The sequence below is a fragment of the Trichosurus vulpecula genome, chromosome 1 (assembly GCF_011100635.1).
Source record: "Trichosurus vulpecula isolate mTriVul1 chromosome 1, mTriVul1.pri, whole genome shotgun sequence".
Classification (NCBI taxonomy): Eukaryota; Metazoa; Chordata; class Mammalia; order Diprotodontia; family Phalangeridae; genus Trichosurus; species Trichosurus vulpecula.
In genome coordinates, this window is record NC_050573.1 from 35,694,202 (window position 1) to 35,711,233 (window position 17,032).

General features: G+C 46.9%; 1 protein-coding gene across 1 annotated transcript in view; it reads right to left on the reverse strand.

Moving 5' to 3' along the window:
* Nucleotides 1–6,226: 6,226 nt before the first annotated feature.
* Nucleotides 6,227–17,032, reverse strand: part of ANAPC5 (anaphase promoting complex subunit 5) — a 29,436-nt gene continuing 18,630 nt past the window's right edge. The window contains exons 10-17 of the mRNA XM_036741730.1: nucleotides 16,243–16,424; nucleotides 15,021–15,156; nucleotides 11,762–11,836; nucleotides 10,503–10,624; nucleotides 8,598–8,705; nucleotides 7,935–8,082; nucleotides 7,005–7,167; nucleotides 6,227–6,575 (exon numbers count right to left, since the gene is read on the reverse strand). Of these exons, the coding sequence (XP_036597625.1) occupies nucleotides 6,364–6,575; nucleotides 7,005–7,167; nucleotides 7,935–8,082; nucleotides 8,598–8,705; nucleotides 10,503–10,624; nucleotides 11,762–11,836; nucleotides 15,021–15,156; nucleotides 16,243–16,424 (1,146 nt within the window). The 3' untranslated portion in view covers nucleotides 6,227–6,363. The remainder of the gene's footprint in view (nucleotides 6,576–7,004; nucleotides 7,168–7,934; nucleotides 8,083–8,597; nucleotides 8,706–10,502; nucleotides 10,625–11,761; nucleotides 11,837–15,020; nucleotides 15,157–16,242; nucleotides 16,425–17,032) is intronic.

Genomic DNA, 17,032 nt, shown 5'->3' on the forward strand with positions numbered 1-17,032 from the left:
GCGATGGGCCCCTTGTCATCTTAGCAACCCAACGCCAAGCAAGTAAATGCCAAATTTGAATCCTGGTTTTTTTAATAACTTGGACAGAAGAAAGCGTTGGAATATTCTGCAAAACACCAACTGTTCCATTCTTTTTTTTTTGTTTTTGTTTTTTTGCAGGGGGAAGGCAGGGCAATTGGGGTTAAGTGACTTGCCCAAGGTCACACAGCTAGTGTGTCAAGTGTCTGAGGTCAGATTTGAACTCAGGTCCTCCTGACTTCAGGGCCGGTGCTCTACTTGCTGCGCCACCTAGCTGCCCCCAAACTGTTCCATTCTTAATTGTCCTAAAGGAGTTCTCTCTCATTAGGGTTTTCTTCTCTCCAAATCCTGGGGACCCTGATAACCTTAACACCCCAATGAAGACACAGGCACAGCCGTGTCAATGTCATTCCATCATAGATTTAAGGCTTGCAACACCCTTCAAGGCCTCAAGTCCTATTCCTTCTTGCAGATGAGGAAACTGAGGCAGACAGGCGAAGTGACTTGCTCCAGGTCAAACAAGCAGTAAGGCAGCTAGATGGTGCCATCGTGCGTAGAGTGCTGGACCTGGAGTCAGGAAGACTTGAGTTCAAATCTTGCCTTAGACACTTATTGTCGCTGACTAGCAAGCCACTTAAGATCGTCTGCCTCAGTTTCCTCATTTGTAAAAAGGGAGTAAGAACAGCAACACCATCCCAGGGTTACTTTGAAGGTAAGATGAGATGATGGTTGTAAAGCCCTTAGCACAGTGCCTGGCACAATCGGGCTCTATACAGGTTCCTGTTAGCTCTTATTATCAAGTGGCAATGACGGGATCCGAACCCAGATCCCAGTGCTCGTTCCGCTATACTACCTTTCATCCAGCATTGCTTTTTCACATCAAAAGGGCAGGTGACAATATACATTGAGTTAAAGTAACGATAATTGCTGACATTTATACGGTGCTAAATTTTAAGGTTTGCATAGCTCCTTGAAGACAGGCACTGTCTTTTGCCTCTTTCTGTATCCCCAGCACTCACTTAGCACAGTGCTTGGCACATAGTAGGCCCTTTCTAAATATTGATTGACTTACAGACTGATAAAGCACTTAACCGATATTGTCACATCTACTCTATGAAGTAAATATTGCAGGTTTACTACTGAAGTATCCCTATTTTACAGATGTGGAAACTGAGTCCCGAGAGAAGTGACTTGACCATTGATTCCACAATGGATACTAACAGTCAGTCAACAAGCATTTATTAAGGGCCTAGGTGCCAGGCACTGATAGATACAAAGACAGAAAGGACACAGTCCTGCCCTTAAGAAGCTTACGTTCTATTGTGAAGATAGCATGTACATAAATAATGCTATACAAGATAAAACACAAGGTGAATTTTAGTAACGGATGAAGAATGTTATTTAAAGGGGAAAAAAGAAAACATGTACAAAAATATTCAAAGCAATTTTATTTGTAACAAAGTAGCAAAAAATTAAGTGCAACCTACAGGTCCGAAGACTGGGAAATGGTTATAAGTCAGGTTTTACCATGTAATGGAATACTCCCCAATGTATCAATGAACCTGTGATATCATCCACAAGGGCTATTCCCTCCAACCTTGGAGATCACAACCCATCCATGTCTGCCGTCTTATGCTGAGCCTTCTAGGTCCATGCCCTTCCATAAGGTCACCGAAAAAAGTCCGTGCCAATTACTGGGGGCTTTCCTTGGGTTCTCTTGGCATAAGAAGAATGCCAAGAAATATGGAAATCATTATACAAAGTGAGGACAGAAAATTGGAACACAAACTGAGAACTATGTTTTATGTATAAGCCTATATGTATGTATGTGTATATATAATATATATTTATATATATATATATATAATATATATATATATATATATATATGGCAACAGAGGGGACAGAGGAAATAAATTGATGGTAATTATTCTTTATATATGTGTGTGTGTTTATTTTTCCACAATTACAAGTTAAAATAATTTTTTAACATTGAAAAAAAAAGTTTCGAGCTTTAAATTCTCTCTCTCCTCCTCCTCCCCTCTCCCTGAGACAGTAGGCAACCAGATATTGGTTATACATGTGCAATCATGATAAAACATTTTCATATTAGTCATTTTGTACAAGAAGACCTGAATAAAAGAAAAAGAATGACGGTGAAAAATAGCCTGCTTCAGTCTGTATTCAAACAGTATCAGTTATTTCTCTGGAGGCGGATAGATAGTATGCTTCATCATCAGTCCTTTGGGATTGTCTTGGATCATTAGATTGCTGAGAATAACTAAGTCATTCACACATTCTTCATCCAACAATATTGCTCTTACTGTGTACGACGTTCTCCTGGTTCTGTTCACTTCACTTTGCATCAGTTCATATGAGTCTTTCCAGGTTTTTCTGAAATCATCCTGTTTATCATTTCTTATATCATTTATGTATCATTCTTATATCATTAAATTTCTTATATCATTTCTTATATTCTGATGGTAATTATTAAGGTGCATATCACAATATTATAAATAAAATTGAACCTGATTTAAGGTGTAGCTCCGTTTTCTTTTATTTGTATTTCAATTCACCAAAATTTACCCAGCACCTAATATGTGCAGGGTGCTAAGCCTCACAGAGTGGCCTGCCCCTCAGAAGCTTCCATTCTAATGCCCAGTTCCATGTCTGATGCTCACTAGCTTTGTGAACCTGGACCACTCTAAGGACTAAAGAGTCATGGGGTCATAGGTTTACAGTTGGAAGGGTCTTGATTAGAGGTCATGGCGTCCAACTCCTTCGTTTTCTAGATGGGGCGGTCAAAGCCCATGGAGGTAAAGTGGTTTGTCCAGATGGTCACCCAGGTAGTGACAGGTAGAATTTGAATGCAGGTCTTCCTCACTCAAAGTCCAGAGCTGTAGTCTTTGTACCACCTAGCATTCTGCAAACCTAACACATTAAATTTAAGCTAACAATACTACCAAGATACATTTATACAAATGAGTAATTACAAGAGACCCGGCTGATGACTGGAGGGGTCAATAAAGTTTCCATAGGGACCATGACACCCTGCACAGAGCCTTGAAAAGAAACATGGAATTCCAAGAGGTAGAAGTGAAGAAGGAATGTCCAGATGAAGAAACTGAGGGAGAATGGCCAGAAAGCAAGGCACGGAGTCAGGGGACGTGGGCTCCATCTTGCCTCGGACACTCACTAGCTCTGTGACCAAAGGCAAGGGCAAGTCATGTACACTAAGCCTCAGTTTCTCTATCTGTAAGTTGAGTATCATACTTAGAGAGTTGCTTGTGAGGCAAACAGTTTTCCAACCTTAAATGCTATGTATACCTGAGTCTGAAAATAGCCCCAGACTTAGAACTGATCAGCCTGTGGCATCATCAATCAATTGGCTGGCGAGGCTAGAAGGCAGTATTTGAACCAGGGTCACCCTGATCCCAAGACCAGCACTCTACCCACTACACCATCTCCTCATTCATCTCTAGTTTCAATGGGAACAAAACAATGGCTCCCATTTACACGGTGCACAACAGTTCTCTGCAGACCCCTTGGAGCGATTGCCAAGGGTCTACAAATCCACGGCTAAGCTCTACCATTTTGAACTTTCTGTAGCTTCAACAGAATACAAGAGTAGTGTCCAGCAACAGCACCATGTGGGAGTCCTTGGAATTTGGGTAGAGAACATTAGCTCTGCACCAAGAAGTGGGCATGGTCCTACAGGGCCAAGTCAGAGGCAGTGCCAAGAGGGAAGGTCACTCCCACTCCCTGCCTGCCTTGAAAAAAGAAATGGAAAAAGCAGGTCATTGCCCAAGCTACCTCACCCGCTGGTCAACATGAACCTTAGAAGCATCGTTTCCTCCATACAAACTCTCCTGAGGCTATTTTATCATCATTCTTTACACATCCCCATGGTTCACTTCAACAAGCTTTCTACTACGCATACCACGAAACAACCACCTTTCCATCTAGCCACCCCATAATCACGCTTAACTCCTCCTTGCTCTTCTTCCACCATCAAAGATACCCCCAGGGAATACTGGAATATCTTACCATACATCTGCCAAGACTCTTTTTGGACTCCCCAAAGATATGGGGGCTAGAAACACTCTGCCCTGTTCCAGCTGCACTCAACTTTGGTCTGCACATTCAGGTCCAGTGCAAAGAGCCCAAATAAATAAGGATCGTAGCCAGGTCAGGCTGGACTGAGAATCAGAGCCCCTGACTTTGAATCCTTACTACGTGACCATGAGCAAGTCATGCATCTTTTCCAGGCTTTAGCTTCCTCATCTGTAAAATATCCTATCGGGGCAGCTAGGTGATGCCATAGTGCACAGAGCTCCAGACCTAGGGTCAGGAAGACTCATCTTCCCAAGTTCAAATCTGACCTCAGACACTGACCAGCTGGGTGACCCTGGACAGGTCACTTACCCTCTGCCTCAGTTTCCTCATCTGTAAAATGAGCTGGAGAAGGAAATGGCAAACCACTCTAGGATCTTTGCCAAGAAAACCCCAAATGAGTCACGAAGAGTCCTTGTAAATACAAGGTATCCCAAAAATCTCAGGGTAGTTTTAAGCTTCAGGTAGCTTTAGTGGTTTAAGCCTACGACTACTACTGCTACTACTGCTTAAGGTAATGAAGTGCTTGGGTGTAAGCTGCTTTCAACCATTTCACAGAGGTCTGTCTGAGTGAAAACATTTTCCATCCAACCAGGAACCAAAGCTGGAAACTACATTGAAATAAATGGCTTCTGGTCAGTCCTTGTTGCTTTATAAGGATGTCTGGAGGGCAGCTGCTGTTAAGATTTAAAAACACAAGGGTTTTCTGCTAGTACTCAAAAGGGACGTGGGAAACAGCACAGGCCTCAACTCGGAAACCTGGGATATACAATGTGCGTTTGAGCAGTAGCATACATGGAACTAACTCCCTGCGGTTCATTCCCTTGGACTCACGTCATTCATGGCTAAGGGTTTTTTCACCTGATCATTTATGTTGTTGGATATGGAGTAAGTGCACAAATGCATGGGATTCAAGACGGTGAATGCTCAACATCTGCAAGTCACATTTTTTTTAATAGTACCTGCCTTTGGGGTGATCATTATTCCGTACCCTCAGATATACAAACAAGGATTTATCTAGCACAACAGAGAGTCGGGGCTTTAAAAGAAAATCTGGAGCCACAGGTTAACTAGAAAAATCGACCAGCACAGATGAACCCTTCTCATGCAGGTTTGTTTGCTAATTTCATAAGGCTGATTGGATTTAGGATCATGGGATCAGACGCTTAGAGATAATTTATCATATGCCCTTTATTTGAAAGGGGAAGGCCTAGAGAAGTTAAAACTCAGTCTAGGCCACACAGGCAACACTGAGATTCAAAGCCAGGACCTCTGCTTCCAGAACCAGTGATAGCCTCATTAAACCCAAGGCCACCCCATACTCTTCATAACCCAGAATAAGTGGGTCATCTGCTGTGGATCTGTTGTTTACAATTTATAGATTTTTGTGTTGTTGCAGTGATATTTTTGGAAATCAGATCTGCTTCAAGCCCTGTTCTTCACAAGCAAATCAGGAAGCGTTTTTTAATGCCATGGTGTCAGACACTGGGATAGTTCCAGATGATAAAAAACCAAAATGACAAAAAGTCCCTGCCCTGAGGGAGCTTACACTCAATTACAGTGAACCTTGTATTACTCTTCTTAACATCCAGTTAGGAAATTTCCAAATTCTGGATAATGTGTTCCAGTTCTCCCATTCTGTCCCTCTCCTCACCCTCATGGCACCTCTCCATTGATTTTTATTCAGCAATCTCTCTAGCTCTGCTTTTCCTCTTGGTTTCCTGCCTCTTCCCAGTCCACTGAAGACGTTTCCCTCATTTCCTCTGAGACATGCTGTCTCTTGAAGCTGTATTTCAGCTGGGCTTCACTCCCTTTCTTCCCATCTTCCTCTCCCTACACTTTCTCCCAGAACAGGGAAGAATCAACCAACTGACAAAGGCTTTTATGCAGTTGTGGACAATTCACAACATTCGGGAACTGGGCTTAGGAAGAATACAACCTCTGACACTCCCAATTCTTTGCTAAGGTAGCCAATATTTAACAATAACAAAAACCTAACAACAATCTCTGCCAGCACAATCTGGAGGGATGGGGGGAAGGAAAGAAGGAAGGAATCCTAGATCTACATTCCAGTAACCAAAAACAGGCAACGAGCTAAATGAAAGCAGTCCTTTTATTAATAAGTGGATTCCAATAATACACGAACTATTGCACACACACAAAAAAATACATCATTGAAAAGGTGAGGAGAAGAAAACATTGCCAACAAGGCTGGCCTCGGCCGTCCGTTGGCTAGAGGTGGTTGACTAAGGGAACCCCATGAGCCGGAAGCTCCTGGTGTAACTGACGGAAGAGCATGGCGCACCTGTTCCTCTCCTGGGCCTTCCCCAACATGTGGTAGAGCCTTGCTTGGAAATACAGAACGTCTCTGATTTGCTCTTTGCAGTCCACTTTTGCAAAGTAACTCTTGGCTTCATTGAGGTTCAGGATGGCTGACTCCAAAGCTGAAGAAAAAAAGGGAAAAGTCCTTTAACTTGGTTAATTAGAGAAAATCTCTCTATACAGCCCCATGTGCTTTTCAGACTTGAGATCAAGTTCTACCTGCTGTTTGTTTTCCTGGATACATTTCTAGTCCTCTTCCTCCTTAAAAGAAAGTCTGACTCAGGCTTTAGATTTCTGAAGTAGGCTTCAAGCCCTCCATTTCTAACAGAACATGGCTCTGTGGAGGATAAGTTACTCATCTGTTTACTTTAAAATCCCCAGCTCCAATATTTCTATAAGCACTGGAAACCTTTTGTGAAAATCTAACACCAGTTTGTGAAGACTCAGTGTAGAAAACACTATCCCAGCCGAACATCTTCCCTTCTACTGATACCCAAATTGGAGAGACCAGCCTGAAGGGAGCACCCCTGAGGACTCTGTCCTGACTCTACCTTCCACTTTCTTCTGGGGTTCGTAGGAAGCAGCAGAAGCAACCTGGCACTTGGCCACCAGAAACATAGCACGCCCTTTGTCCAGCACGGCCCCGTCTGCCAAGATAGGCTCGATGGCCATATGGAGGATGTTCAAGGCCTGCTCAGGAATTCCAAGGATAAGCTGGGAAAAACAACACAACAACATCGGCCTGTGCATCTCTATGGCCATAAGTGGCCATTCAACAGCTGTTTCTGTTCTGCTAAGTCAAGGTGTCCTTGAACAAGGATCCTCTGGCTCAGACTGCCTCTGAAAACACCACTGGACACATCCACTTTAAGAATATCTGATAGGAAAACATTCGGAGAAGTGGGGGAAGGAAGGGTGGAGGGTCATTCACATGATAAAAAGGTTCTTGGTTTTACCGGAGGAGGCTGTGTAAGTGTTTTCTAGGCAATCCAAAACGGTTTGATTTTCAGAAACCTTTGCAGGGCCACAGGAGAGCAGCCCTGATACGGTTCTCCCATTTCACAGAAGGACACGTAAATTATTTGGCCTTGAATGGTGATGTGTATGACCATCGAAGGGAGAAGTGATGGGCTGTCCACATGCTGCAATGGTGACCAGGAAGCCGTCCAGTGTGGGATGAGAACTGCTCAAAATAAACTGCGCTGTGCACTGGTGGAGGGGCAGCACAGACTGAGGAAGAGCAGGGGTCCCCAAGATCATTAAAGCACCCCTGTGACAAAGTCTGTCTCTCTGACTGGGAAGGGACTAAGTGATTCCAGGGAAACAAGGGGACAGGAGCAGCATGTGCCAACCCTCACGCTGCCCGCAGCACCTGCACCCACCTGCCACCAACAGGAAATAAAATTTCACAACGTCACAGAGGGTGGTAGGACCCCCAGCCCTCCTGCACGAGTGCATTCTGTGAAACAAGGTTGGCTCACCTGGGAGAAAGCCAAGCTCAGCACGGTCTCTGAGGCCAAGTATTGGAGCCGGTATTCCCTGGACAGGGCCAACGCCTGCAGCAGGACGGGCAGGGCGATGGTGTGACAGGAAGCCCTCCAATACAGCTCTGCCACAGCCAGTAGAACGCTGTCCCAGAAAGAGAAAAAAAACAGGGACCCAATGTGAAAGTCGCCCAGTGGATGGCCTTCACCCGGCCCTTGGCAGCTGCTGCCTCCTCTCCCAAGTCAGCACTCATTCATGCCTTACTCTTAGGGCTTTTCTGCTATTTGTCAATAGAACCATCTTGGTTTTATCTTCACTCAGAGCTGATTTCTGTCCTCCTCTACTGAAAGTGAAACCTGGCATCTTGTTTACAAAGGAAATGCATTTATTCCAAATGAATTTAAGAAGATGCTGGAAAGTGACCTAGGTCACTTCATCAGGGACCAACATCGCTCAACCGAAATCCAAACAGCCATTTCCTCTCTAAAAGTAGTTCACGACCAGTGTTTGTTTGGCTGACCAGCCCTGACCTTCACAATCCTGTTTTCAACCAAACGGTCTGGACGGAAGTGACTGCTTTTTACTTCAACATCAGCCTCAGAGCTGCTGGATTTCATTAGAAGCCCAACACAAATGTGCCATCCAACCAGGCTGCTCACCTGATCACCATTTCAGTATTCTTCATCTTCTGACACTGAACCAACAACTTCTGCAAAAGCTTGTGAGCCTCGGACATCTGGTTCTGGGCCTGTAATACAATGGCTTTCCTACAAGTGAGAGAGAAAGGAACACAGTAGGATCAGGGCAATGCCCGAAGGGCTCTTCAGCCACTCGCCAGGGCATCCCCAGGCCTCTCCCGAAGGGCAGGTACTATCTTCGGTCTGCTCTTGGTGACACCACCATTCTTAGCCCAGAAATCCGCTAGCACAGAGTGCTTCTGACACCTTGTCAGGAACCTTGCTCTGGAAAGCAGAATCCTACCTTGGTGCTATTTGGAAAATACTGGAGATACCAGAAAATACCAAAGGTATCTTCTCCTTATTCATCAGTGAGTCATTCTTAAAGGCCCACGTCAAGTCCTGCATCCAACGTAAAGCTTCTCCATTGGCACTGAGCCCTGTATTGCACTAGAAGTGTATCGCAGATGGTCCCAGGCCAAGAACTCTCGAGGAAGGCCCCCAGCACACTGAATGGGCCCCATGCAGGATTTATGGAGAACATGGACAAGAGGCTCACCAGAGCATAGGTTTCAACTGCACCTTTACAGGAAATAGCCACTGCTTTGAGATTATGGACAGTCACTATTCTCCATTTTCAGTAACATGCAATTTATTTTTAAGTCAAGTTTTATTGATACCTTTCGTTTTAATCATAATTAATTCGAGATATGCCCTTCTCCTTATGCCCAATACTGACTCCTCCTATGTAAGCAAAAGTAACTTTCTGATTGTACACACCAATCTGTGTCTTGGGAGAAAGGAGATGTGCCTCCCTCTTGGTCATCCTTGAGCAAGGCCAAGCACTGCAGAGTCTAGCTTACTTTTAGCGTTCTCTGATTTTTGTTAGGTAGTCATTGCATATAGATTGTCCTCCTGGTTCTGCTCCCCTCAATCTGCATCAGCTCAGACGTAAATCTTTCTATGTTCGTCTGAATTCCTCCCAGCGACCGTTTGTTGCTACAAAATAATATTCCATTACATTCAGCTATCACATTTTGTGTAGCCTTTGCCCCAATGACAAGCCCCTACTCTGAGTTCTCTGATGCCACAAAAGTCCTACAGTATGTTTGTGTGGATGGGCCCCGCTCTTCTTTTCTTGACCTCCTTCAAGCGGTAGTAGCACAGCAGGGCCAAAGAGTACAAAGAGTCTGGTGACTTCTGTTTGTAAATTCCAAATCATTTTTCAGAATCGCTGAACCAATTCACAGCTGTGCCAACAGTGTATTAGTTATACTGCACAATCTAGCCTGATGTCACGTCAGTAAATAATGGGGTTTTGGGGACAGTATTTTGTTCACAAGTTATTTCACATGTATTTATCTTTCATCTAGCACCAGGCTTAGAGTGAGGAAGATCTGAGTTCAATTACTGCCTGCGACATTGACCAGCTGTGTGACCCCGGGGCAGATCACAACCTGCCTCAGGATCCCCATTTGCAAAACAGAGATGATAGCACCTGCCTTCCAAGATTGTTGTGTGGATAAAATCATATATTTGGAAAGTACCTTACAAACCTTAAAGCGCAATATAAATGCTAGCTAGTGATCAGTATTGTAAAAAGGTCATTACGGGGAAGGACAATATCTAATAGGCCTGTGCAGCCTTCAGAGAGCCAACACAACAGGGACATACAGTGGCCACTCAGTACCCATCTGTGCGCTGATGAGGAGAGATGCTTCTTAAAGGTCCCAACCAGAACTCCCCATCACTGTGAACTAGAAGGGGTGGGAAGGTATAAAAGCAAATTAATAGCTGACCATTCACAAAGACAGCAGCCACACAAACAAACGCAAACCGACTGTGAAATCCCCCCAAGAGCGAGCGCAGACGGTGCCAGCTTCTTACCGATACGCCCCCTCCATGCTGTTGAGGGCCGCGATTCCTGTCACAAGAGAATCTGCCACGTGGTATTTGCCGTCACTCATAGCTCTCCCAAACTGTATTTTCTGCTCACACAGCATCCACAGCTGGAGGGCAAACGAACAAAAAAACCCTCACAAACTGTTTGTTAAGTAAACAACGCTGGTTGTTCCCTGTCCTCCGGCAGTGTGAAATCACTCACGCAGAGACAGGGAAGGGCCGCTGGCAGGCTGGGCAGCCCCCTCCCCACAGAACTCACTCACACCGAGGCCCGTGTGCTACATCACAGCTGGCGTGACTGCAGGCCCAAAGGTACATCTCCCTCTCCAGCTAACTTCCGTGCTGCTTCTCCGACTGGCCCGGCTGGTTCAATGCCACGGACCAGGAGGCGACAAGGACTTGAAGCAGGGACTATGACGCCAGCCTGCCTTGCCCAGGGCCCAGCATGGGCTCCCACCCAATGGGGGCTTAGTAACGCCATGTTTCATGAAGAGGGTCTCGGTAATTTTCTAATTTCTAATTGGACTTGAAAAATCCATCTGAGTGAGAAGCCTAGGGACCAGCCTTAGCAGGACAATAACTGTGCGATAATACAAAGTTCTTCCAATTCTAGGTTCTCAGAGAAGAGAAGGAAGAAAAACCAGCCCCTTCGAACTCTCACGGCTCTCTCAGCACGGGCACAGAGGTAGAGCAGGGACACCCAACAGAGGGCCTTGGGACCCTTAGAAAGTCTCTTCTGAAGAGCACAGAAGGCTGCCGAGCCTGAGCCAGCAACGCACAAGGCAGAAGCACTCCTGGGTCCCCAGCCGCCCCACTAGCCCCTGGAGAGATGCCACTTAGGACAAGTTAGCCCCTGCCCCAGCCTCTCTCTGAGCCTGCTCGTTTGCTTTCCAGAATCAGCATACCTCCCACAGAGCAGGGTCAGAGATGCTGCAGAGGCAGCATGGGGAGTCCTGGGAAAGCCACGGGATGTGGAGCCAGAAGCCTAGGGGGTCCCTGCTTGGCTCTGTCACCTCCACATTCCTCCTTTGGAAAATGAGGGAACTGGAACAACCCCCAAGGGTTCCCCTTAGCTCCTCCGTTAATGTCCCCTGACATTGGTCACAAACACCCAGACATTAGAGGAGAGGGGCCTGGGAAGGGAGAAGATCATACAGTCCATGCAGTCAGCCAACTAACACCCCATTCATGCTTTTCAGGGAGACACGTGGCGGGCCTCTGATGACATCCAAGCATCGAGTTACCTGTGCGTGCTGACTATTTGGTGGGAATCTTTCTTTTAAGTGCTCCAGTACTTCAGAAGCAGCCGCCAAACAGCCCTGAAAGAAGAGAAAAGCCCCATTCAATTAGTCAGCTTGTGTCAAATCCCTGATTCAGCAGCCTCCTGACCAAGCAGAGATGAGGCCACTAATGACGGTCGGCTGTTCTGGGCACAAGAGCTGGCAGCACAGCAAGGATTCGGCTGGTCTCGTGTATGAGGCTCCAAGAGGCCTCTCACTAGGCCACTCTAGCCCTGGCTTGGGAAACATCTCCCATGCCATACCAATGTCATCGATGCCCATGCCTCCTTTCAGCACGCCCTGGCCCTGTCTGCTGATACATCCAAAGGCGTGGACTGAAACATCCCCTGCTTGGCCCTGACCTGAAAGAATACAGAATGTTCCCTCACCGGACAACAGCTCCAGGCACTTGGGTCTGCCAGGAAGGGCTAAGTGGGTTGTATGAGGAAAGTGAGCAGGGCTAACCCCCAGGATTAGCACACATACCGGTGGGGGCCACAAAGCCAGAGCCACCTCTGAGATGGCTTCTACTAGCCACTGAGAGCAAGCTCCTTGAGAACATGGACTGCTTCTGGTCTTTCTCTGTATCCCCAGCACGGTGCTCAGTGCCCGCAGTAGGTAGCTGGGTAACACAATGGGTAGAGAGTTGAGCCTGGAGTCAGGAAAACCTGAGCTCAAATCCAGCCTCAGACACTTACCATCTGGGTGACCTTGGGCAAATCACTTGTTTGCCTCAGTGTCCTCATTCGTAAAATGGGGACAGTAACAGCACCTCCCTCCCTCCCTCCCAGGACGGTTGTGAGGATCGAGTGAGACACTGATCCAAGCACTAAGTGCTTCACCAACCTTAGAGCACTAAGTAAACACCAGCTATTGTCAACTGGTAGGAATAAAGGCCTGCTGACTTGGCTTACTGATCTGGCCCACCCTAGATGGGGAGGACCAGGAATCCACACCTATTCGAGGCTCCTGACAAGGGGACAAGCAATGGGCCGACGAGTCTGGGAGCTGTGGCTCAGAACAGCCAAGCCCCAATTCTCCCCCAAGCGTCCACCCAAATGAAACCACGTCGATCACCCACCATTACACAGAAAATCAATTCTAGATTAGTATGTCATCAGAAATCTACACTTGTGTCTATTCAGAAAAGAAGGCACGTGGTAAAGTGGTGACCAACTAATGGACAGTCGAGTTACTCCAATGGTAACCATCCACACAGTATCAAGAGATAGAAAGGAAGGACCCAAATATCTCAGGTTGGGGATGCCCCACCCCTACATGGAGGGTTTATGAGAGGATGTCAACTAGAGTCAGGATGGGAGGATACTGTCTTGCCACCCCTGCCAAATCAATAAGATCTCAGATCAAAGGCTGGGCCCCAAGAAGACCTGAGTTCAAATCCGGGTGACTTTGACTAGCTAAGCAGTCACAGCTTAGCGTGAGGTCACTTAACTCTGAGCTTCAGCTTCGTTGGTCTCCTGTCCAAAGCGGACACCATGTGTGCTCCTGCTACAGGGCAATTGTGACTGGAGACCCCAGATCCAGCCCTGGCTTTGCCCCTTTCTAAGATGTGGGTGCCTCGAGGCCTCCCTTTCCTCATTTCACAGATGAGGATAATCCTTGTACTCATTATTTCAGGAGGTTGTTCCGAGGATTGAATGGAATGATGAAATGAAATCTAAATAGACGTGAGCTAAAAATAACAAGTGTAAGGACAAGTGGGCAAACAGATTCTCCCGGCACAGCTAGCTTTTTCAAAGGGCCCGTCCTGGGCAACACGGGAACCACAGTGATTCTGATTCACAGTGAAACAATCTACCTACATAACATAAGTCATTACACCAAGGAAAATTCTTGATGCTCTGGCTTTTTTTCCTCTTGCATTTTTATCTTTGAAGTTTCTAAATTTTAAATTTCCTTCCCTGTTATGCTGCAAAGAGAAGGGGAGGGAAAAGGAAGAAGCTGAAATGACCCATTTGATGCTCTCCACCTGGGGTGTCAGGCCAGCCAGCCCAGCTCTCAAGCTGCCCCGCCCCCATCCAGGGGCCCAGCTGGATTAGAGCTGGAGCCTGGACACCGAAGCATCCAGCAGTTGAGAACACCAGCAAGATCCAAAGGCCCATTTTAACTTAACCCTTAATGAACCACAAGAACTTTAAGTTCTTTTAAGTTCTTTTAAAGAACCAGACGTGAGTCAAGTGTCAAGGCTTTTGTGCAAATTAAGAGTTAAGTGAAAGTCATGATTTTAAAAAGTAGTCTTCTAAGCAGAATAAAAATTCTCTGTGCTCTGCATAACTCATGAAAGATAAGCTTGGCCAGATTTCATTTCCACAATTGAGGAGGAAAAAATTCTGCCTCCAGAATATTTCAGAAATGACCCGGCGATCAACCCAAATACCCGAGGGAACCTTTCCCAGATACAGCCTCCGGTGCAAATGTGTCTAGTAGGGAACAGTACTGGGCAAAGGATGTTCCAGGACCATAAAACGAGAACAGGAAAAGACTGAATGGAGAGTAGTGATTGTAAACATTCACAAAAGAGGGCAGCGAGAGAAGCTCCCAGCTGGCTTCATATTTTCATACCAGAGAGCTTGGGGGATCCTGCTTTGACTCTGGGAAAGACTAGCTGATAAAAACACACATGGAAAACATCAGCTCATAACTCATTATCAAGTTGTTTGAAAAATCGTCAAACGCTAAAAATATTTTTAATAGTGGGATTTCTTTGGGGGCTTCCCACCAGGGCGAAAGCTACTCTGAGCTCCTGAGCACAAATCAGGGTCAAGTGAGTACCACAGTCACTCAGACCAATGACAAGGCAGGCTGCCAAGGAGCAAAGGAGAAGGACGTGATCTGTAGGTTTGGAAGAGGAATGCTTTAGAAGCAGGGAAGTGCTTGGTGAAACGCTCAGACCAAAAGGAAAAATGTTTCTTTGGTTTCTTTCTTATGAGAGAAAATATTTCTGAGGTTCCAATTTCCTTTATACAGCCCAGGAGTACAGCCAGGGGAAAGGCAGATGATTCCCCTTTTCCTCCAAACCTTTCAAGACAATGTGATATTAATCCGTGCTTCAATTTTGAATTAAAACCTGCCTCCACCCCCGTGTCCCCTCCCCAGCCCCGACAACCACACCCTGCCTCTGGCTGCTCCCCTCCCCATAGATGGTCTCTGGGGCCTCCACCACCCACATTGAATGCCAGCTGAGGGCAGACCCCAAGCTCACCTGCTCGGCGTGGAGCTCAGCTAGGTGACACAGCACCACTGCAAACGACTCCGTGTTGTTCTGCTGCACGCCCAGGTTTAAGGCTTCCAGGCTGTTCATGCTAAGCAGCGTCTGGGCCTGCTGGAGAGCCATGGTGCTGCACATGGAGAAGGACCAGAACCGAGCTTCCACAGCAAGCCCAGGCTCCTCCCTCGACCCCGGCTGGCTACCAGAGCCCACAGCCGGGGACCTGGTCACACTTGGCTCATTTGTTGGGGAGTTCTGCTGAATACCTTTTCTTTCTAATTTTGGTTACAACGGAAGGTTCTCTGAATAAGGACCAGGGGAGGGATACATTTAGAAATAAAGGTGATGTAAAAACAAAAAATACCAACATGTTTTTAAAGTGGAAACATGTGGCTACCTGCCCCTCCCTGGCTCTTGGGGTGCTTGTTTGGGTCTGCAGCAGCCCCAGAGCCCTGCTCTCTTGCCCATAGCCACAGACATTAAAAGCTGAGCCAGGATGGCATCGAGTTGCTATTCAGTGTAAGTGGGAGCTCAGTCTAGACTTACTGTTTCTCCCAAATCCCAACTCCCCACTTTAAAGGCAGTCAGGTAGGCGGCATGTCTGGACAATGCAGACTTGGTGCCATCCTGTCTGAGGCTTTCCTGGAAAGGAGAACGTTTGCTAGGCGGACCAGCTACTGTCCTCACAGCAGAATGGCAGGAAAGGGAACACAAGGAGACCAGGTGAGATGATGGGTGTTTGTGAAAACCAGTAAATTGCTGTGGGGGGAGAGAGCAAAGCAGAAGTTGACCCATCGGGCTTCAGGCTTTGAAGGCTGGTTACAGAAGATCACTCGCAAGTGAGAGGAAACTAAAGGTCCAGGAAAATGAGGGGGAAACAAGCCATTTAAGGGCTTCCCTGGAAAGATGAGAGCTGATGAAGATGCAGCCTTCTTTCTCCCTGCAACAAGGATGAGGGCAGGGAGTCGGCCCCGTGAAGGACGGAGCTCAGTCTGGACCACAACTGATGGCAGAAAGGTGGAGTGTTTTAAACTGTGAGGGCCTTGTCATCCCCTCTCTTCAACTCTGAAGGAGCCCCAGTCCCCAAGAGCCCCCTCGCTCAGGGTGACTTCCCCACTTCCATGCGGCTCATCCCTGAAGGGAGGTAAGGAAACGGACGCCCTATGGGCACACACACAAGCGCAGGAGGGGAGACCCCCTGCTCAGAAACATATACCTGCGCCCATAGAGCCTCCAGATGGCAGTTTTCTGGGCAATGCTGATGTCGATGAGCTCCGACAGGCTGTGCTTCCAGTGCAGGAGGTCAGAGTCCTTCAGGGCGTCCATCAGCTTATTTGCCGTCTTCCCAGCAAAAGCTCTTTGTTGGACTAAGGACTGGATCCCAAGGGATGCTAAATACTAGGGAAACATACCCAGAGGCAGGGTCAGGTTACAGAGCTTCCTGCACTGAAGAACACTGTGACACCCAACAGATTATGAAAAATATTGCTCGAGGGCCTAAACTGTACTTCTGAAAGCTATGTGAAAGGAGAAAAAATGCCATCAGACCAAATTTTCTCACTGATTTCCACTGTAATTTCCAGCAATCTATTTCCAGCAGGGGGGAAAAAAGAGGGCTCCAACAGAGGATAAAACCACCTCGGAGCTTTCTTTTTCTTGCCTTCTCAGTGGGTGGGGAGAGGGGGAAGGAGGATTTGAAGCTGAACAAGAAATAAAACTAAATTAAAAAGTCACTTGTGAACATTCCTTTCTTTTCAGAAGTCCCAGGCACCACTGGTTCTCCTACAGAGCTGCTGCCAGAGAGGAGGCAAAGGGAGGCCCAGGCAGCGTGAGCATGACTCCTTCTACCCCACCCTGCCCCAGAGCAGTGATGAGCATGGTCACTGACTCTCCGGGACCTAAGCAGTGCAGCAAGCAGGCGTCCAGGGACCAGGCGGTGGCCACAATTCTCCAGCCAGGGTCCTCCTACCTCCATTGTGAGGCACAGCTCAGGCAGAGGATCGCCC